Source organism: Gouania willdenowi, chromosome 7 (assembly GCF_900634775.1).
Source record: "Gouania willdenowi chromosome 7, fGouWil2.1, whole genome shotgun sequence".
In the NCBI taxonomy this organism is placed as follows: domain Eukaryota; kingdom Metazoa; phylum Chordata; class Actinopteri; order Blenniiformes; family Gobiesocidae; genus Gouania; species Gouania willdenowi.
The window spans coordinates 29,398,811-29,422,760 of NC_041050.1; the positions used below are offsets into that span (position 1 = coordinate 29,398,811).

General features: G+C 37.1%; 1 protein-coding gene across 2 annotated transcripts; it reads right to left on the reverse strand.

Annotated features, from left to right (window-relative positions):
* Nucleotides 1–87: 87 nt before the first annotated feature.
* tac3a (tachykinin precursor 3a) lies at nt 88–2,081 on the reverse strand. Of its 2 annotated transcripts, none has more exons than XM_028453541.1 (7): nt 1,880–2,081; nt 1,400–1,515; nt 1,198–1,294; nt 920–955; nt 791–844; nt 603–669; nt 88–439 (listed from the first exon to the last, which is right to left on the reverse strand). In XM_028453541.1, the coding sequence occupies exons 2-7, from the start codon at nt 1,499–1,501 to the stop codon at nt 421–423; spliced, it is 375 nt and encodes a 124-aa protein (XP_028309342.1). In that variant the 5' UTR covers nt 1,502–1,515; nt 1,880–2,081; the 3' UTR covers nt 88–420. The 2 variants fall into 2 exon arrangements, with proteins under 2 accessions (XP_028309342.1, XP_028309341.1); XM_028453540.1 differs by having other exon boundaries at nt 1,198–1,297.
* Nucleotides 2,082–23,950: the final 21,869 nt, after the last annotated feature.

The window sequence follows — 23,950 nt, forward strand, 5'->3', positions numbered from 1 at the left end:
AAGGTCTGTCTGTGTATATTTGGTTCTGAAATCTGTTGAATGGCACTGCAGCCTCTCATCAACACGTAATGCAAAACTCAGACAAAATGTCCAACAACAGTTTTAATCAAGTGTTCTCTTCTCCAACAGAACCCAGTCTCACAAATCCACAACAATTAATGGAAAGCGTGTTTGAATGAATAAATTGTCAAAATGTTATTAATTTGGAACTTTAAAGACAACGAACATGTCATACAGAGAAGAGATGTAAAAGTTAATATATATATAGGCTTCATCTTGTGAGACAAATAAAATCTGCTTTGCTTATCATTTTTTCACTTAGGCCGACTCGCACGTGTCTCTTGAGTCCTTTTCCATCTCACTCGGGCGTGTCAGTCGTGTTCTTGGTGATTTCCTGAAAAGCTATATAAGTGTAAATTCCTACAGCCCCTGAAGTAGCCTGCAGATACGAGAAAGATGCACAATGCAATATATTAATACCATAGAGAAATGTCTAAACATCTTCATCTGTTTGCACAAATAAAAACATTTCACTGGCTGATTGAGTTTTGATGAGGAACATGTTATATTGTCATATTGAAAATTGGAGGCACTTGTCTTACCGCAGCCTGCATTTGTTGAGGAAAATGCCTCTCCTCTCTGGATTGTCTCTCCTCCAGGGGCCATTACCTGTGACAGCCAAAATATATATATGTGTGTGTGTGTGTGTGATGTAAAACATTGATGCAATCAATGAAAGCCACTGAGAACTACTTAGCAAAAAGCTCAAGTTAAACATCATTAAACTTACCAGACTCTGAGTTTCTCCTTCCCAGTAGGCCAACAAAGATGTCATGCATTTCCCCTGTTAAGAGGAAGAGAAATATTCTCATTTTGATGTTTGTAAATCATCCTTTAAACAGACATTTGCTGCTCTTACTCTTTTGTGGCGTTGCTTCTTCTTCATTGTCTGGTTCTGAATGGAAAAAAACAAATCTCTAACCAACTGATATTTTAACAACTTGAAATGATAATATCAATAAAATGTGATATTTAATTCATTCATTAAAATCGATTTTAAAAATAATAATTTGAAAATATACAATTTAAATCAATATTTTTTCGTTGAAAAAACAAAAAGAAAGACTATTTTAAAAAATGAACTAAAATTGGTGTCGATGTTTGATTGAATATATATGAGATGGGTCTGTTTCTTACCAGCGTTTCTCCTGCCCATCAGACCCACGAAGCTGTCATAATCCAAATCGCTGTATCTCTTGGAAATGCTCCGCTTGTACTTGTCCGAGCCGATGTTCTGCTGCAACAAAAGGAGAGGATTTTTTTTTTTTTTTTTTTTTTTTAATTTTTTTTATTTATTTTTATGATTATTTTCTCAGTTAGCGCGCAATGACAGCTGTACCTCTGAAGTTGATCTGCGCGTTCTGTGTTCATCGCATCCACCCAGGCTGTGATGAAGTTTCACGATGAGTAACAAAGTCATCAGTAGCAATCCTCCTCTCATTTTCTCAACAACACCTACATGTGCAAAGATCAGATATTTAGCTACAGTTATTGGACAGTGTGACAAACACAATGAGGAGCAAAGCATTTCTGAACCAATTGGACCTGTTGCGCGCGTCGGTGCGTAAAAGCGCACAGACTGTGGTTTATGAGAAAATAAATATAATCAAAAATGATATTTAGACAAGTGCTGTTTTGTTTCTCTCGACAAAATATGTTTCAATAAATACAAAATGAATGTTAGAAATGAGAAATAAAATAAAACAACTTATTTCTCAGTGCGCAAAATAGCCAAAGCGAGCAGCAGAAGATTAAAAAGCTGTTCAAAATAAAAAGCTGGGGGGAAAAGTCATTTCCAAACAATATTCAGTGTCTTTACCTTATCGCGTTTTAGCAGATTTGATGAACTGGTCAGATGCGCGCGCCTTGGTGCGGAGTGTTCTGGGTAGATCCTGGAGTGAGATCAAGCTTGGACAACTGACGCGTGTCCCTCGCCGGGGTAATAAATAACAGCTGGATACCTGCGTAACGCCAATCAGCAGCTGGAGCGTAGGTGGGCATTAGATCGTATATCACGTTGCACTGGGGGCTACGTAGCCATATTTATCACTGATGTCTTGTTGTTACCTCCCACCATACACGCAACATGCAGGATGTGTGACGGATGCATGGACACATTGTCGACGCCTGCAAATGATCTTCTGGAGAATTCCTCTAGAAGTTCAAATAAAATTCATTTAAAAAAAAAAAAACATGAAAATTGATCTGTGTGTGTTTAATGCAGTGGTTCCCAAACAGGGGTACGCATACCCCTATAGGGGTACAGGAGCACATTGCAGAGAGTACTCGAAAAGATTTAACAATTAATTAAAAATAATCAACAAATGTGCCTAGTTCCTTTTTTTAGGCTATTTTTTTGGACAAATTCAAAACCAACTAACTGTACTGTTGCTCAATAAAATACTATATTTTCATGTTGTTTATTGAAACAGGATTATTTTATGTTGTAGAGGCCATTTTATCACACTTCGGAGATGATAATTTGCCACATTTTACATAGGAGACCGTATTTACTTACACTGAACAAAAATTTAAACGCAACACTTTTGTTTTTGCTCCCATTTTTCATGAGCTGAACTCAAAGATCCAAAACATTTTCTATACACGCATGTCAGGGACCGAGGGTCCAAGTAGGAACACACCAAAGCAATTCAAGGTTACGGCTTTTATTTAGCCAAAAAATAATGTTAACAGAAGGCACAAACTGAACTCCAACTGAACATGACACAACCCAACAGACCTACCAAATGACACACAGGGGGAACATTTAAGCTGGCTGATCAGACCAAACATGAAGAGGGTGACTAGACAGACACATTACAGACATAATTAGATACATAAATTGGTAAGTAAATTAGCTAAATCTAAATAAGCAAATAAGATTTGGCAAGTAAAACACATTGACAAATAATATTAGCAAATTTTGTATAAACTGTAAATAATAAACTTAAATTGACATTCCAGATCTCCCCTCATGTCCTGCCATGATTCAGGCCATAGGGGTGGAGCCTGGAAGTTAGACCCTGGAGCTGAATGAGTGACAGCTGTCCCGTGTGTAGGCGGGGTCAGCCCTCACATACCCCCCCTCTTCAAAATCTTCACTGTGGCTGCGGGAGAGGTAGTCGGCTGTGTGGTTCTCTTTTCCGGGGATGTGCCGGACAACAAATCGGAAGGGCTGCATGGCTATGTACCATCTTGTGATCCTTCAATTGGTGTCCTGCATCTTTTCTAGCCACTGCAGGGCCTTGTGGTCTGTCTGCAAGATGAACTGCCTTCCCAGGAGGTAATATTTGAAGGAGTCCAGCGCCCATTTGATGGCCAGAGCTTCCTTTTCAATAGTTGCATATCTCACCTCCCGGGGGAACAGCTTGCGGCTGATATACGCAACTGGGTGTTGGTCTTCAGTCGGTCATTGCAGCAGCACAGCTCCAATGCCCCGAGCTGATGCATCTGTTTGCAAAACAAAGTCTTTGTCAAAATCTGGGCAGTGCAATACAGGATCTTTACTTAATGCTTGTTGAAGGTCCTTGAAAGCTGCAATTCTCTCCTCCGTCCACTTCAGCTGGTTAGGTTGCCGAGAGCCCGTCATGTCGGTCAGCAGCGCAGCTCTGGCAGAGAAGTGCGGTATAAACCGATGGTAAAATCCAGCCATTCCTAGGAAGGACCTCAACTGCTTCCTGGTTTGTGGCAAAGGACATGCTGAAATTGCTTCAATTTTGTGAACTTGTGGGTTTGATTACCCCACCTCCAATCACAAAGCCAAGGTACTGCGTCTCAGTCTGAGCCAGAGAGCACTTTGCTGGGTTTATTTTGAGTCCAGCTGCCCGTAGAGCCCCCAGAATATTAGCCAGATGCTCCACATGTTCCTCCCAGGTTGTACTGAAAATCACAATGTCATCGAGATAAGCACAGGCATAATCCGAGTGACCACACAGTACCTGGTCCATCAATCGTTGGAAGTTAGCGGGGGCGCCATGGAGACCAAATGGGAGTACTGTGAACTCCAACAATCCCCATGGTGTGCGGAAGGTGGTCAACTCCTGTGACTGCTGAGAGAGGGGAACCTGCCAATAACCTTTGCAGAGATCAATAGTGGTCAGGAATTTGGCCTTCCTCAATCGTCCAATCAGGTCATCGACTCGGGGGGTTGGATAACAGTCAAATTTTGATATTGAGTTCAGTCGTTGAGTTCAGTCGAGTTAAGTCGATACAAAATCTGATAGTCCCATCCTTCTTAGGTACCAGCACCACAGGGTTACACCATTCGCTTTTGGATGGCTGAATGATTGCCAAGGATAGCATGAGATCCACTTCTTTCTTCAATGCCACCAGGAGGCGCTCAGGTATCCTGTAACTTTTACGCTTAATTGGTGCATCAGGTTTCAACACAATGGAATGCTCCACCATATTTGTTCGACCAGGATATTCAGAAAATATAGTGTCATCAATAAGAGGCTTTACCTGGGCCTGTTGTTCTTCAGTGAGGTGAGCTATATCCAAGTGGGAACTTGCAATTGAAGGCAGGTATTGATCATCCACTTCCTCATCTTCCTCCACCCTCTGGATCAGCATCACCTCTGCCATTTTCTCCTCTCTGGAAAACCACTCTTTGAGAAGGTTAACATGAAGGATTTTTTTAGAACAATTACGGCCAGTCATATAGACCTCATATGTAGTAGGACCCATTTTTCTTGTGATTTCATAGGGCCCTTGCCACTTTGCCAGGAGTTTGCTGTCACTGATAGGCAACATGACCAATAAATGTTTCCAGGCTCAAAGTTTCTGTGGCGCGCTTTGTGATTGTACCACACTTTTTGGTCATGTTGTGCCGCCTTCATGCCTTCAAAGACCTATTTCTCACAAACATTGTCCACAAATGTGTCTAAATCTGTGTCAGTGAGCACTTCTCCTTTGCAGAGATAATCCATACCACCTCACAGGTGTGGCATATCAAGATGCTGATTAGACAGCATGATTATTGCACAGGTGTGCCTCAGGGTGGCCACAATAAAAGGCCACTCTAAAAATGTTTGATGTTGCAAGAGGGAGCGTGCAATTGGCATGCTGACTGCAGGAATGTCCACCAGAGCTGTTGCCCATGAATTTAATGTTTATTTCTCTACCATAAGCCTTCTCCAAAGCCGTTTCAGAGAATCTGGCAGTATATCCAAGCAGCCTCACAACTGTAGACCACGTGTAACCACATCAGCCCAGGACCTCCACATCCAGCATGTTCACCTCCATGATCGTCTGTGACCAGCCACCTGGACAGCTGCTGCAACAATCGGTTTGCATAACCAAATCATTTCTGCACAAACTGTCAGAAACCGTCCCAGGGAAGCTCATCCGCATGCTCCTCATCCTCATTGGAGTCTCGACCTGACCGCAGTTCATTGTCGTAACCGACTTGAGTGGGCAAATGTTCACAATCGATGGCATCTGGCACGTGGGGGGGTGTTCTCTTTATGGATGAATCCCAGTTTTCACTGTTCAAGGCAGATGGCAGACAGCGTGTGTGGCGTTGTGTGGGTGAGCGGTTTGCTGACGTCAACGTTGTGGATGGAGTGGCCCATGGTGGCGTTGGGGTTATGGTATGGGCAGGCGTATGTTATGGACAACAAACACAGGTGCATTTTATTCATGGCATTTTTGAATGCACAGAGATGCCATGACGAGATCCTAAGGCCCATTGTTGTGCCATTCATCCGCAACCATCACGTTGCAGCACGATAATGCACGGCCCCATGTTGTAAGGATCTGTACACAAGTCCTGGAAGCTGAAAACATCCCAGTTCTTGAATGGCCAGCATACTCACTGGACATGTCACCCATTGAGAATGTTGGGGATGCTCTGGATCGGCGTATATGACAGCGTGTTCCAGTTCCTTCCAATATTCATCAACTTGGCACAGCCATGGAAGAGGAATGGACCAACATTCCACAGGCCATAATCAACAACCTGATCAACTCTATGGTAAGGAGATGTGTTGCACTGCATGATGCAAATTGTGGTCACACCAGATACTGACACCAAAGCTGCACATTTCAGGGTGGCCTTTCATTGTGGCCAACCCTGAGGCACACCTGTGCAATAATCATGCTGTCTAATCAGCATCTTGATATGCCACACCCGTGAGGAGGGATGGATTATCTCTGCAAAGGTGCTCACTGACACAGATTTAGACACATTTGTGAGCAATATTTGAGAGAAATAGGTCTTTTGTGTATAAAATGTTTCAGATCTTTGAGTTCAGCTCATGAAAAATGGGAGTAAAAACAAAAGTGTTGCATATATATTTTTGTTCAGCATATATTGAACTAATTACAAAAAAAGTTGTAGAGTAAGCCTCAAGGAAACCAATGCTTGAGACAGTTTGGGCTTTAGGAGAGTCTGCTGTTCCACAAATGAAAAAGCATATGACATTTTGGAGAGGGTACTTATGATATGAAAGGGGTACACATGATTTGACAAAAATGCAAAGGCAGTATATGGGCGATACTGACAAAAACTATCATTGTACAGTACTGATTCTCAAATACAAAAAAAAAACACAAGTGACTTTCCACATCCTTTGTTAAGCGGCTCTGGCAGGGGATGAGACATGTTGTTGCAGCAATTATCCAGACAGACACTTTGCTGCTTGTATCATTGAACAAAAATATACCCGATCCATATCGATAAGTATATAATGAATACCTTTAACATTCTAAGAAGTTCATAAAAAGTAAAGTTTTCTTCATCAGTAGATGCTATCAAAGCCAGCTCCACTGCTTCAACCAAGCCTTTTTTGTTGTTGCTATTACACAAGCAATTGCACGTGGTTAGTCTGTCCATTCAGAATGCAAATAAGCATGAATATTTCAATAAAGTTTGAGATCAGAGCTTTCAAAACACAAAAGGATGTGATGCAGAACATTTACAATAGATATGAGGATGTGACACCAAAACAAGGCATTGAGTCCATTCAACCAAAAAAAAAAAAAAAAAAAAAAAAAGGTTCACAGCTGGGTTTTGGCAGCCTCTTCCCCTTTCCATATTTGTCCTGTGCCTGTGTGCAGTGGTGGGGGGTTTGCTGAGTGCAGGGGTTCGGGATGGGAGATCTGACTGAAGCGGGAAGTCATTAATTGCATTTTTACATAATTGATGAGTGCTTTTTAAGTAATCAAAGCAAATCCTGGTTTCAGAGAAACAAAGAGCACAGGGACATATTGCCAGGGGCTGTTTACCCACAACATGCCACTGCATGCGTGCCAATCATTCTAATGTAATGAATGTGTGCTGAAGGGCTGTGAGAGACTGCTATACATCACAGGTGATCACATGCCCTGTGGTTTGCTGAACATCATGAGATGAATGGATGATGTCCATCCCAGGTGTCTCATTTTGAGGTTAGATTATGCACATAGTCCCCTTAAAGCTGAGGACTATGGAAAGCTGTTTGAGCATACATTTCCAGTCAGGGTTGAACAATTCATCCATTAGCTGGGTGAATCAATTTATATTCCTACGATCCAACTACATAGATCTGTGCTCGGCAAGTTGGCCTTCCGGATGACATTAATCGATCTAAAATTGTTTAAAGAGGTAATCAATCGATTGTATCGATACAAGGAAATAAATATATAAATGTCATACATCCCTTTAGCCTCATTCAGAGGCCAAAGTTGGAAAAGTTCTGTTTCCTCCCTCCCTTCCTTGTTATTCCACATTTTGTAAATGTAGCTCAATAAAATAGTACTCAAAGTAAAAGTTACTTTTACCCCCACGTTTGTTTTTGTTAATAAATCTTGCCACGGTTTCCTTGAATACAGTAAACATCTCATGTATAGACTTATAAAGGAGAGACCAAATCTTGCATAATTGGACCTTCATTTATTTTCCACAAAGGTATACAATGATAAATATTATAATTTTTTCAATAAAATAACACCAATGAATTAAATTCAAATTGAAGAAATTCTCAAGCTCTAAGTATAGCTACATTTATGAATTCAACAACGGAGAAAATGACCTCCATTCAATGCTGTTTTCGCGCAGTGTTTAATCTGATTGGTCGACTATGATGTGATGCATTTGATTATTGTCTGGTCATTTCATTTTTTGTAGTTTCACAAAGTCCGTTGATAAGTTGAAAAAAAAAAAAAAAAAAAAAAAAAAATTACTCAGCAACGGTTGGGTGTAGAAATGTAACAATTTACTTTACTTCTTTAAAATATACTTGAGTACAAGTAAATTTACTGATTTAGAAATATACTCAAAAAAGTACAAGTTCCCATAAAAGCAACTCAATTACAGTAATGTGAGTACTTGTAATCCATTACTTTCCCCTCTGTAAATTTGATATCAGTGATATCAACCTTTGCAAAGCTCTAGTGCTCATAGTCCGAGTACATGTACTCCATTTTGGCCCACTAGTGCACGAGTACACTTAACTGGTGCAGTAAAAAGTGGAAAGCAAAGCCAGACTTGCCAATCAAAACATTGCAACCAATTATAATAATAAGTCGTCTTAAAAAATGTCTCTAGTAAAAACACATAGCTGTACTAGTACTACTAGTAACACAAAATTGACTACTCGTAGAGCATTTTGCTTAACTAGCAAAGTCTACTCGTGGACTAGTGCACCCAAAACCTTTAATAGTGAAACAGATTTTTAGTTAACTCGTACTACTAGTACACTCAAACTCTCACTAGTAGCACTGGTACTGGTAGTACGTGTTTAACTGCAATTTTTTTTTTTTTTTTGTTTTGTACATTGGTGTAAATTCAAAATATTGCAGAACACCTCAGTTATGTGGATACTTCAAAAACATCCTAATGTCATTAAATGTAATAAAAAGTTAATGAAGGATGCATGGCTCCATCTGAGTATCTAGTTTGGATGTTTGTCTGACATTTATTGTCCATTAGAGTAGGTTGTCTAAATGTCATCAAGTTTTAATACCTTTATTTTACTACAACATATAAAATCTTATAGGATAAACCATTAAAATTGAGAAACATATTAAAAGAGAGAAAATATCTTTAAAAGAAAAACACAAAGTACACATCCCCATCAGCCATTACATCACACTTTTGCTAACAAAAAAGTAGTCCTTGACTGCTGCAAAATATGCTTAACATTAAAAAGGTTAGCTTAGCATCATCTTAGTTTATTATTTTTTATGTATTTATTATTTATGAATATTATTATTATTAGTAATATTTTGTGTTTGTTGTTCAGTTCAAATGTTCAAAATGTTTAATAATAAAAAAAATGAAATAATAAAAGTTATACACACATTACAGCTGCTGATTCTAAAGCTATTTCTGCTTTGGTAAATGAAGCTTTCCAAACACAGTATTGTTTCACAGTGGGATCACTGCTGTCTGAAATCACTGCCAGTTTTAGGGGAGGAGCTACAGGGACAAACTGGGTAGCAATGGGCACCTCGGGAAGTTTATTGCCAACTCAGGTGCCACCATGGATAATAAACTATTAACAATGCACCTCCACTCTTGAAACTAGGGAGCCAACAAAAATAATGGTGACCACGAATTAGCGATAATGTGGTCATGAAATAGGTATAATGTGCGCATGAAAGCCATACCTGCTGGTAAAACAAGCTGGTTCTAAATATTATGTTTCCTTGCAATGCCAGGCTGTTCAGAATAGCTTTGTAGCTCATTGCCAGCTTATAATTACATTTAATCTTAATATTTCCTGTCCATTGTTTAGCTTTAGCACCTCTACTGTCCAGGGAATTTTATTAATAGTATTGATTGAATTACAATTTCATGCACACTTCTTATGGTCAGCTAATGGCAACAATAAAATGTTTTGTTTGAAACAAATATTGACTCTAATGGTTTGAATGTTTCAATATTATTAGACTAGATTGAGAAAATCATATTAACAGTAACCTATAGCAACCTTACAGTTATAGAACTTCCTCTTTATTATAAGCAGTCAGTGAAAAATATGTGGAATTCAATAATTGGATATTTAAACTGTAAGCAGCCTACACTAAAATCACTTTTTTTCTGCTGAATACATATATGATTAGGTCCTAATAAATGTAGTTTATTGATCCTAGTCCCACTCTTCATATTTTAGTCAAAGTATTTAAATGTAGTCTTTTTAGTTGTAAAATGTCAGAGTGACTGCCCTCTTGAACGCCTGCTATTGCAGTTTAATTTAGCTATTGGCTGAGATTAGATCAGTGACATCACTAACCGTCACTGTTGGCCCCGCCCCTCCTATAAAAGATGGGAGGAGGGACTAGGTTTCCTCCTCTCACAGCTCTCAGTGAGCATTGATTGACAGCTTCATGTGGAAATGTGCAGCGCTGTGGGGGCGGGGCTGCTGTGACTGGGCGTGTCTTAAATGATCAGAAATTTTCTGGACACTGAAATGCTGTGAACATTCCTACATTATAATACAGCCTAAATCAAAGCATAAATGAGTATCTGAAGCACATTTTTTAATTTAATATACTTACAGTTCATCTACAAGTCAACACATTGCATATTCACTGTTAATTTCACATTGCTTGTCTTCAAAGGAGCATAGGGCAGAATTTGTGAAAAAATAAACATAGTCTTTTAATGCTAATAGTTGATGAAACGCGAAAACCTAAATTTTCTAAAAGAAATGACCTATTTACGTTTGTTTTAGTGGTAAGCACCAATTGTTAATGTCAACATCAGATCAGCGCACTGGTAACAAGCAAAAGTGAAACACAAACAGGGGCGCGGTGCACACAAGAGACCCATCGGATCTATTTACATATTCCATGTATCAAAGATAAGGATAATACATGTTATTGTGCAGAAAAAAGAACGTAATTTGAAATGTATTTGTGGAAAGCCCCTTGAGATGAAACATCTCGTTTTTGAGGGGGACCAGGAACATTTCAATGGTTCTGCTCTACTGTCCCTCCACCTGATGACTGCAGTTACGCAAACCACCGTGGTGTCACTATGGAGTCTGATTTCTAGATCCTACCCTATGCTCCTTTAAAGGTATTGTGGCCGATGTTATTTTGGCTTCAACTTCTGGGTGGATCATCAAGATGATTGGTCCTCCTAGCTGTCAATCATTCTAATGCTATGTTTACGTAAGGCCGTTGTTCGTGCTCGTGCCCGGTGCGTACCGGGGTCCTTTGAAAATGAATTTTCACTTACCGGTGGCGAGTCCGACATAGTGGGAAAAGTGTAAATCTTCTTTTGAAAGGTAAGATTGTATGACCAATGCTGACTCAACTTGTAAACAGAGCTGTGCACGAGGAAAACTGGGCTCGTGCACGCTCTCTCGCACATGTAGGCGTTCCCTCTTGAGCAGGTAGAGTGTTGCGCATGTGCAGAGGACGTTTCTTTTCTAAACTAGGGGAAAATCATCCTCTATACCTTTAAGTTAGACATTTACATTTTATTTTCATAACATATTTTATGTTATATATCTATATCTTTCATATTTCTCATGCTGACTCATGTGGTTCTCTGGTATGCACTAATGACTTATTATACAGATTTGTTGCAGACTTTACATCCTTTTACACTTTTTTGAAAGGAGTGTCTATTTGTGGTGCTTGTGCTTGGCTGATTTTCATGGTGACTAAAGTGGTTCCTTCCCCCGTGGTAGACGCTAAAATCTCAGTTATAAATCTTACAGAATGTATAACTGTGCCCCATCCTGTTCCTCTTAAGAAGGTAAACTCTTTGTCCCATTTCCCAAGGAATTTACACAATTTTTTTTTTGCCGGAACGTCTTCTTACATCCATCCATCTCTCTTCTTATTTGTTTCCAGGTTTATTCGAGCTGTCGCCACTAATCTAACCTAATCTTGCGTGAAGTGCCACCCACTTCAGGTGGCAGTACTCGTGAGGCTAGTGACAGCTTTCAGGTTAGAGAGGCAGAAGAATGTTATTTTATTTATTAATCTTTGAATTATTATTGCATTCAAATATGAGATATTTACAGGAGGATACTAATCAGGGTGGGTGATGAGGAAAAAGGGGTAAAATATGAGAGTTTCCCGGCCTTGAGTTTGACACCGAACGCTCTGAAAGCACATTATAGATAGTAAGTTGTTTGTTTTGTTTTGTTACATTAATTCAGGTTGTACATTTATGATCCCTGATAGACGATGACCCAGTCACCACTTATTACTGAACTCTTTAGTAACTCTCACGTTGTGTGGATGCAGGTTGTTGTCTAAGCAGCATAAGTACAGTTACAGTTACACTGATACTCTGATCCCCTCACCCGCCTTTAAGGAGCTGCCAATCACTGTGTGTGAACACCATTACACACAGTTGATCAAACATCATTGGCTATCCCTGCTGGTCGCCGTTGCTTGTGGCGACACAAAGACAAAAATAAGCATATCTGGATGATCCGCAGTAGATCATAACACACACTTGTCAGTAATTGAGTTAATGGGCTCAGATATAAAGGGAAAGAAGTGAACCTCGAGTTCTACTTTAAACTTGTCCTTGGGGCCATGCAAATTGATTTGATGGACGCAGTTTTTTTTTTTTTTTCACTCCCACAACTCCCGGATCTTTGACTTGAGAGGTCCTGATGAGTCACTTCCATCTAAATGTTAATTTGAAAGGCTGCTTCTTTTAAAAATGTCACAAACAGTGACACGCTTTGACGTGGATTTGCATAAGAGCTCCTTGTGTTTGGGAATCTGAGAGGGAACCACGGCTTCCTAAACCAAAACACATCCCATTACCTTTAGTTTTTCTCAACATTGTTTTTTCGGGGTTTTTTTTTTTCTTTGCGTATTTTCTCCTGATGCATCAGGGAAAGAGACAACAAACTCTGGGCTCAATGTCAGAAAATGAGACCCTTTGCAGCCTTGTATCCTCTCCAAACTCCTCCTTTTTCAGATTGGCAAACTTTTTGGTCCGTCTTCAAACAATATGAAGTATTTTCATCCAATTGTATAGTGTATAGCCTACTCTCAAAGACAGCAGTTGCAATCACTGTCTGTCACACCGTGTTCTGCTCTCCACTGAGCTGAGTTGAGATGAGGGATGCATTCATTTGCTTGAGTTGCAAAATATGTTTGATGCTCTGAAGTTTGAAGCTCGTTTTATGGTCAAACCTTTTATAATCTACACATTATTTGACTTCATTTTGGATATGAAATGTATTTGTATGTTGTATGTTTTAATGCTTCAGGCATGTTGTTGAATTATTTCTCACACTAGTTAATCTGGTAATTGATTAATATTCAAAAAGCTTTTTGTAAACAGATAAACGTAAGTAAGTACGTAAGTACTGTAATTGAGTTGCTTTTATAGGAACTTGTGTATTTATAAATCAGTAATTTCACTTGTACTGTATTTAAGTACGTTTTAAAATAAGTAAAGTAATTTATTACATTTTGACACCCAACCTTTATTGAATAAATGATTGATTTTTCTTAATTATTTTTTCATTTCCGTTTCATGGTTTTTTTCATAAACTTAGAGCCTGAAAATTATTTTTTAATTGTGAATTGAATTCATTGATATCATTTTTCTTTTTCTTTTTTTTCAATTGTATATTTTGACAAACCTTTTGCTTTATTAAATAAATGAAGTTCCAATTGTTCAAGATTTGGTCTCTTCCTTTTTAAGTTTTTACATGAGATGTTTACTGTACGCAAGGGAACCGTGGCAAGATTTATTACCAAAAATAAAAATGGGGGGTGAAAGTAACTAGTAACTTTTGACTTTGAGTGCTATTTAATTGAGCTACTTTTTACTTATACTTGAATATTTTATGTATGACTGACTTGTACTTGTACTACAAATTAAATCAAGTAAAAGTATTTCTACTTGAGTATATCAGTACTGTATTGGAGGTACTGAACCCTCCAAAATGAAACGAAAAACCAAAAAGATGTATCTTTTCATTCAAAATGCTTTATAAGTTATTATGTAAAATTAAGCTTGAACTTTGTAGTTGTCTTTTATCTTTTAATAAACTAGTTTATCATGGAAATGAATTTTTTTTTTTTTACTGTGTCTTGAGTCTCTGCCGAACCTCTAAGACTGACTCAACAAATCAAACCCATGTTAAGAACCACAGAGTTGGATCTAATTAGACGACCAGAGCTTTTATTATGTGGGGACCAAAGGGAGGTGATAATGCAACACAGATAGGAAAACAATTAACCAACAACGGTGAGTTACGTTCAGAAACCAATCATCACAAAGAAATGTGACATTTTAAAGAATCTCGTCTTCTCTCCAAAATGAACCATCATCACTTTAGGGTGTGAGTGTTGTAAAGTCAGCTTTCATAAGGGACTGACTGTTGGTCACGCAAACAGCAAATTTAAAGCAGCAACTTGGAACTAAGACGTGAAGGAGAGGCAGATTATATGACAGTCGTAAACACCCAAAAGGTCAAAGCTTTTAGCTGAGCTGAACGGAGCTGTTTGAATCCAGAGTGATATGCAATTTATATGTCAATTTTGATGTTTATTATTCACTCCTGGTCTTTTGTGCTTCAGCTGCAGTTTGTCACACTGACCTCATTGCTGCTCAACTCAAGCTTGTCTTAGCGTCCCGAGAACAAAAACTGAGTACCAGGGTTGGGCTCAATCATAATTATAGTCACGTGATTGATAATTACAATTATGGCATAATTATAATTTTAAAAATCTGTTACTGATGTATTTGTAATTAAACTGTAATCGAGTTCAGGAAATTTACTTTGTAATTGTAATTGGCATAAAAATTCTATGAAAAATTGTCAATTATAATTTCACGCAAAACTGAAAAATGTTACAGTTCTACACGTATGTAGTTAACAATTATTCAAATACGTTTTGTATCAAGCTTTCCCACATTTTATTATAAAATAAAATAAAATGAGGTGTATACTGACACATAAAAGGCTCAGATACTAACACCAAAAATATTAAAACCTATATTTTCATTGATTAGGAAGATAACTTTTATTACATTATTTATTTCAGACGCAGTAATTGTGATTAATTGTAATTGAACTTTAGTAATTGAGAACGTAATTGACTTTCTGAGGATAAAAAATAATTTAATTGTAATTGGGAAAAATACTGGTCACTGTAATTGAGTTGTAATTAAACATTGATAATTGAAAATGTAATTGTAATTGACCCCAGCCCTGCAGAGTACGTTGTGGGAATGTTGATGGTCCATTACATTAGTGCAAGATTGAAAGATAAAGTAAAATATAATTACTTTAGTTGATGTTAATGACTGGTATTACAGTGCTTAGCTTAGTCCATAGACTATATGTGACATCTCTCAGATGTTGACTTCATTTTGTCAGCGAGCTGATAAAATAGTGTCAAGTTGACTTATATCCTCAAAGGATGCGGTGCGTTAGGTGGCTATGATGAACTGTGAAATCCCAGTCAAAATGTGCATTATTTAGTCTGCGATGCATTTCGAATCCTCAATATGAAGAAAAAAAATCTGTATTTCTGCTTTCTTCCTGTCGCGCTCCTGCATTGCATCTCTGTGAGCGTCCCAAATCTCTGTGGACTTATTCATGACAGATTGAATATTTAAACAAATATAGCATTTTTTTTTTTTTTTAGTATTTATTGTCATGGAAATATTTGAGCATACACTATATGTCTGATGGAATGAAGTCAAAATAGACCAAAGTATATTTTGTGGATTTTATTCCAGAGCTCTGGCATGGAAAATGGGTACAGATGAAAAGATCATGTAGGGTTGGGGGGGAAGGAAAAGTGGCAACCATACAGTAACATCATACTGTATATCTCTTATAGGCTGGAAAAGACAACATGATCAGAAAGACTGTTAATTGGCTTATCACACTGAAGAGGGGAAGGGAATATGTTTTTCCCAGCTCAGGACACACTTTGTTATGAGATTATCTGTGTGCTGACACTAAGGGTGTACTCACACTGGCAACCAGGGCCGTTCCTAACCAGCTCTGTGCATGTGTGAAACCATGGGGGGCCATTGTCTGGCCTGCGTAGGTGTGAACTGCACCGCAGTGGGGGGGTAACGGCCCGATGGTCCTGCTGGAAGAGGTGGTCCAAACACCGTGCCAGACTGACACGGTGTTTGGACCACCTCTTCTGATACCGCTATCCGCAATGATAGCGGTGTCAGAAGTGCTCGTTAGCCGATGAAAAGTTCAGAGTTGGCGTTACCTGATATATTATATATATATATATATATATATGGTGTATATATATATATATATATATATATATATATATATATATATATAATATTAGATATATATAGATACACATATATATATATATACATATATATATATATATATATATATATATACTATATACACCACATATATATTTATTACAACACATATATATATATATATATATATATATATAGTAGATAGTGTGTATATATATTATTTAATATATAGATATATATATTATATATATATATATAGATATATATATATATATATATATCTAGATATAGTAGTATATATATATCTATATATAGATACACCATATATATGTATATATATATATAGATATTATATATATATATATATATACCACATATATATGTATATATATATATATAGATATATAGTATATATATATATATATATATATGAACAACACCACAGAGAACTCATGGAGGAAGAGGACAACATGACCGTCAGGACTTCTCTTTGTTCAGCCGAGTAACGGAGTGTAGCAGCTCATCATCAGGTCCGGGTATTTCCGAGGGTATAAATATACATATAAACAAATATTACTGGTATATTAACCCATATAAACCAGAAAATATGGAAATAGGACATTTTACTGCTGCAAATGTGTAACATATTACTGGTATTTTGTGGACAGGACACATGTGGTTGGCTATTATATAACCCAGAAAAAAATGGAAATTGGACATTGTACTGCTGCTAATGTATAAATAATATAAATATATATATATATATATATGGTGTTTCAGTGTTCTGGGACACATACTCACAAACTCTGTAGAATAAAAACAAACACAGTGTCTTGGGGAGCAAAGTGTAGTGTATTAATTTATTCATCTAAATGTAACCAAAAACAGAACATCACAAATACAAGCCCAAATAAATGAAATGTCTGAAAAGGTAATAATTTTCCAAACAAAAATCAATAAGCCAGAAATAAAGTGCAACCTTTTGCAAAATGTAACATGAGCCTTAAAAACAAAACATTTAAACATTGGAAGTACAAGGATGGGAATATTATGACAGCAGAACCTGGAACAAGACTGCAAATTGTTGCAACTATTTATTTATTTTTAATCTTATTTTAATTCTCTTCTTAGGTCGTGTCGTGTTAATGCACATGTGGCAATACCAATTATCAGTATGTGGAGTTCCTGTCTACATGTGTCCTGTTCTCAAAATACCAGTAATATGTTACACATTTGCAGCCGTAAAATGTCCCATTTCTATATTTTTTGGTTTATATGGGTTAATATACCAGTAATGTGTTTATATGCATGTTTATACCCTCAAAATTACCATGGAATTTTGGGTTTTACTCGGACCCCTCATCATCACGTCTCTGCAGAAGAAGACCCTCCGCTGCACCTCAGCACTTTAACAACTCACTAATTTCATAATTTAAATAAACTATTTCTACCTTTGATTTTCTGTTTACATGTCGTTTGCTTTGTATTTAATAAAATGGTTTCTCCAACAGTTGGTTAAATCTACACATTTATACTGTATATACATACAGGATGATGTGTAACAATAATCAGTAAAATTAGCTGTAAACACATTTTGTAGAACTAAATATAAGGTTATGCTGTGAACAGAAAGAAAGGAAGACGAGCCAGATAATTCTAAACTTTAGAATATAATACAATCATAACTTTTAATCATAAATATGACTCTTCTCAAAACAACAAACTTTGATATCTTTGTCACACAATATCTAAGCTTCCAGTGAATAATTTACAAAAAAAAAAAAAACTTTTTTTTATTTGTAAATTATTCACTGGAAGCTTCTCTGGTGGCATGTGCAGTGGTTGTTATTATTATTGTATGAAGCCAACATTACTGCAGCTCTGCACATAATTGTTGTCCTGTTAAAGTATTTTTATACAAAGACTTAAAAACAATCTGAAATTAGTGCTGACTCATGTAAATCACCATTATTATGCATTATAACAATCTGTTCCTTGAGTCTCTAAATTATTGAAACAATTAAAAACATCTCCTAAAAAATAAAATTACAGAAAATTAAATAATCATTTAATATACATTTCAATAAATAAGTGCATCCCATGTTGACTCTGAGCTTTATTCTGTCTGTTGTCTGTAGAAGTGATGGGTCTAAGACCAGATGATGGAAACTAGGATCAGCTCATGGTTTTAATGTCCAGGGAGGGGCGTGGCCACTCTGCTTGGACTTAAAGAAGAAGAAATAAAAGAAGAGTTAGATAATGTCATGTTCATCAAAAGGAAAACTGAAAGTGATGGAGATAAATATGATCAGATGGACACACACACACACAGAGTTTAAACAAACACACAAATAATCTGTCCTAAATTGTCTCACACATTAAAAGCATCTATTTACACTTATATTAATGTACACAAAGACTAGCTCCACAAAATCAGAACGACATTTATTGATCCAGAAATTAAACTGATCTTACCTTTATAGGTTCAGTTTCCTCCTTTGTTTTCAAATCCATTTGAACCTCCATTCATGGTGTTTTTATCGTCAGAGAGAGTCTTTCATTTTTAATAAATCCACCGTTATTTGGTCTGTTTTAATCTCTTTCTTTCTCACTCACTTGGTTCTCTATGTTCCTTGTGTTGATTTCGTCAAAACAAAGCGGCATCTTTAATGTTTCCGTTACGTGTGAGTAAAATTACCGCAATGTACCGACACTGGCTGTAAAGAGCAACTTCTTATCTTTCATAAACTGGTGGAATTTCTCCGATAGAACAAATATGAGCAGAGTTCATTTAAATTAACGTGATGCGTTCAGGGGCCCTGGGAAACCCAGTCCGTGAAAAGAGCACGTGTCTGGGTAAATCTTGGTTTATAGTTACCCTACGCAACAGAAAATATGAAATTAACAGAATGTACTGTCAACAACAAACCCGGAGTCGCTTAATGGTGACGTAACGCCATACGTGTGTCATAAATTAACGTGATGATGTGTTTCTCTGTGGGAACCGAGTTGAGCTGGTGATCACGTCCGTTCTACCGTGTCAGAAAAGGGACGGGGGGAGGGGGATTCAGTTGGAACGGTCCCAGTTGCCAGTGTGAGTACACCCTAAGGGGGAATCTCTGTGGGAACAAGACATGTTTTGCCAACTTGTCTGAGAGAGAGACATAACACGTAAAGGAGAAATATATACATATAAGTATCTATATTGACATCTTATGAGCTCAGAATTATAATGTGCATATCATTCTACCATTACAATACACACACACAGAGAAATACGCAAACGCCAAACAAAATGCACATGTTTTATTCAGAAGTGATGTGACAGACACCCATGGGAGGATGCAGGAAATTTCCCAGGACAGTGCCAGATATAATATAGGCAGCATTGATCTCATTTCTATAGCAATTACCGCTGTCATTTCCTCAGAGGGTTGAATTAGCCCCTTTGTTTCAAATTGGTTAATGTGGTCAGCGGCCATTTTAATGCTGCATGAGGGTGATTTCCAAGACAATAAAAGACTTGGCTTTGATTGGCCTGCGGCGTTTTTCACACCACTTTGTCATATTTCACAGGAGACTGAGTCAATACAACACATTATTCATGGTGGACTTAAAGGAACTAAAATTATCAATTGAATTACCTTCAAGAAACAGCTGTTATTACTTTTATGGAATATTTAATGGTTCAGTTCTGACTAAAAAAACAAAACAAACAACAGTTAATGACTACGGTACAGACAAATTTTCATTCACAAAATATGAGATGTTTTCAAAGCTGCTTTAATCGCTTTTATCGATGAATTTAATAACTAATGTAATACACTTTGGTAAGACTTTTTCATTTGTGCCATCGGTAATTACACACAAACAAAGCAATAAAAGAAAGAGTAAAATCAATAAGATGTGACTGTTTTGCTTTTTCGAATTTAACAACATGCTTTCCATCTCACAGACATTACCAAAGAAATATTGAATAGGAATAAATTAAGTAACTTAATGAAAAAAACATATGAAACCTTTTCATTGGAGATAAGCCAGGACCATTAAAGCTACAAATATTGTATACAAGCCCAATGAAAAGCAGGTACAAAGTAACATATACCCAGGTACAGTTTAAAGCTTATTTTACTGTCACCAATAAAGAATGCAGTAAATACATTAAAAAAAAAAAAAAAAGGTTTGGATAGGTTGTTTTTTCTATGTTTAGGGGGAAAACCACAACCTGCAATCTGTCTCATGTGTCCTCCTACTAACACCAATGGCCTGTCTGCCATATATTTATAAATATATATATGTATGTTAGGGGTGGGACGATACACTCTCACAATGTGATACGATCAATAGGATATGTTTGGAAAGTAGAAAAAAATAAATGATAAATGGCAGTTGGAAAATAACCAAATTGAGTTAACTCTGGGCTGACTTACATTACCTTTTCAACCCCACCCCTGCAATATTTATTTGAGATATCACAATATTTATTTATTATATTGCAATATTTAAGAAATTTCAATATTTAAGGTATTGCATTATTTATTGAATAAATCACAAAATGTATTCAAGATATTGTAATATTTAATATATCACTATATTTATTTAGGATATCACAATATTCAGTCAATATATCACAATATTTATTTAATATATCACAATATGTATTTAATATATCACAATATGTGTTTATATCGCAATATTTATTTAATATATCACAGTGTTTATTTAATATATTGCAACATTGATTAATACAACGCATTATTTATTTCAAATATCACAATATGTATTCAATATATCACAAAATATATCTAATATATTGCAAAATGTATTTGATATATAACAATATTTTGTAGCATTACAGCATTGTATCAGATATATACAGTTTACACAATAAGATTCAAACTATCATTTGATAGTAGTTTATTAGTTTATCTGCTCATTAGTTTATTAATGATGCTTTTGTAAGGAAGCGTCACAAATCTCCCATTAAGTCAATATTTCTATATCGCCCAAACCAATGGAACTGGGAACCCAAACCAGGGTTTTTGCAGTGGCTGATTTTGACAATATACCATATATGGCTTTGCAATAATAAAGTAAAAATGTACATGACTTGTTCTCTACAGGGAATGTCTGCTTATGGCTACTTCATGAGTAATTGCAAGAAGTCACAGATGTAACTGTCCGCACACACACACGCACACACACACACACAGGTGACTGATGGCTAGGGGCTCCTCTTGCTATTGACAAGCACCATCCATAACAGGCAGGCAGAGGTTAGTAAAGTGATTACATTCATAAGCTGCAATGTCCCGGTAAACACAGCTGGCCCCACGTCTTAAAGGCTAGACATGAAGGAAAAGCACTCAAACCATGTAGAAATATTGATTGTGTTCTAGATTTGTTCCACAAGGAGCGTGTCGTGACACGGCAGATGGAATACGGCTTTATTCCACCTCATCTAGCGGATGTCAGAGAATGGACACACGTGATAAGGGCTGATAAGATACTGGCAGCAGGAAAATGATGGTCCATTGTGAGCACGGGCCCAGCGTTTTAAACTCGTTATGCATCACTATCTCCATCATCGCATGCGTTTATAATTCATCACAAACATGGGTGAAGTCTTTAATGTGATTTTTATCTGTCAGGAACACACATGTGCACCTGATGCTGTGATTGTTATTACTCTGAATGATCTCGTGAGAAGATAGCAGGTAGATGTGGCAGTAGGCAAAAACAACACTGATAGCAGTTGATTATAATGGTACTTTTGTGAAACCAATAGAAATAAGTGAGCATTTTTAGGTAGCTTTGAAATGTGTGTATATGTATTGATTTCAATGATAATGTTATATTTTACTATGAGGTATTCAGCGTAGTTTGTAAATTGTTTTTGATTAACTAAACTCACTCAATGATCCCCTCTAACACTAACACTTTTACTATTCCTCCACGAAGGAGGACAGTCAAAGTGTTTACGTCAAAAGTACATAATAAAATAATAATAATGTTTTTTTTTTTTAACAAAATTTCAACCAAAGATAGACCTTACACCATAGAAGATTCCAGATCCACATTAACATGCATTTTCCAGATTAGTATGACATATGAAGAAAATTCGCTATGTGCCATGATTGGCAAAATTTTTAAAATGAAGTTGTATATATGACCGATCTTTATGAACATTGCCTAAATTATGTTGTGTTGGATGCTTAATTATCCCACCAAGTTTTATCGAGATTGGGTTGGAATTACGCATTTGTGACTTTTAAATGGGGCACCATGTCGATACTTTATCGTTATGAATAAGTTATACATTTCCTTCAAACATCACAATTTCTACAGGGATCAGGAAATGGACTAATAAAGACTTTATTTATATCCTCTGTGATAAACAGTTCCTGTTCCCCTTATGTAAGATTTTCTGTTTTAACCAATTCCTATCTAAATGATGTTCTATGATACCTTCATATTGTTGCGTGAGATCTTGATTTTGATCAAAGGAAACATTGACTCGTGTGTCAGAGGACAAGGACCTAATTAGTGTGTGGCTGAATGACAACAGTATTTCCTTCCTAATTCAACGTGGCATCGTATCTTTCACATTAGGTCCGATCATTAAAACTCCAGCGTCACCATTTCTCCCACTCAGCCCGACTATTGTTTTCATCACCACAAGATCCTGAGATGCTTGGGGGTTCTCTTTCATCCATTATGAGAAAACATGATTGGGAGGACATCTGTGAGACTTTGAGCCTTTTGGCTAACAGAAACAGCAAGGAGTCACAAGTACAAGAATAGCAGAACGTGGGTGTGTCATACACACATTATCCACCATCGGAAGGATTTGGGATTTATTCATTTGCAATTTGAGAGATGAAAACTACCTGCTGACTCAAATGTTATTAGTGAAACACCTACTTGCTTACTCACGTGCCTAAATAAAGGCTTTTCACTCAATTTCATCTGTGATTTGAATGTAAATCAGTTATTAGCAGAAGCTGTGGTGTAGTGGTTACCAAGAAGGACCTTGGTTGGACACTTTAGTCATTTCTGTGGAGTTGCCTAAGCCTGAGGTTGGGGCCAGGAAAGAAACTTAAGCTAAGCCACCTCAAAATGAGGAAAAGAAAAATAAGGTTAACTAAACAGAGGGTTCCCTATTAATGAATGCCCAGGTAAGCCCCACAATGAACACAGAGAGATGGTACTGTACAATAGTAACAACCTTTATTTAGAGGTATAAATATAAAATTTGAAGTGTTTATAGTTCCGGACCTCAGACAAATCTGACTATTGTTCCAGCACTTCCTGTGCACATGCTTAGTTCCCTCACTGCTGGACCTTAGAATCCCACTTCTGACATTTTTTTTCCCTTCATTTTAACATATTTAACACGGCAAATTCCACCTTTAAAAATACATATACGAAAAAAAAAAATGGACGTTTTAGGGTATTTCCTGGGTTAGGGTTAGGTTTGTTGTTTATGGGACTCGATGAAACCCCCCCCGAACAGTCCTTGGACCATTCAGTTTGGAATAGGGAATCAAAGGCAAGTCACGGGCCGGCGCATGTCGTCTCGCACCCCACGAAACTGTGCACATTCATCAGAAAAGTATGTGGACATGTTAGGGATAGGGATAGAGTTAGGGTTAGGGCTAAAATAAACTGACGAAACTACAGCTAGAAGGACACAGGTGGGGACAGGGACAGGTCAGG

What these genes read in the sequence shown, in the direction of transcription:
- tac3a (XM_028453540.1), bottom strand. Translation starts at nt 1,501, where the DNA reads ATGAGAGGAGGATTGCTACTGATGACTTTGTTACTCATCGTGAAACTT. An exon ending in CGCGCAGATCAACTTCAGAG is followed by an intron (nt 1,298 to 1,399) that starts GTACAGCTGTCA and finishes CTTTTGTTGCAG; the next exon opens with CAGAACATCGGCTCGGACAA. An exon ending in AGAAGCAACGCCACAAAAGA is followed by an intron (nt 845 to 919) that starts GTAAGAGCAGCA and finishes TCCTCTTAACAG; the next exon opens with GGGAAATGCATGACATCTTT.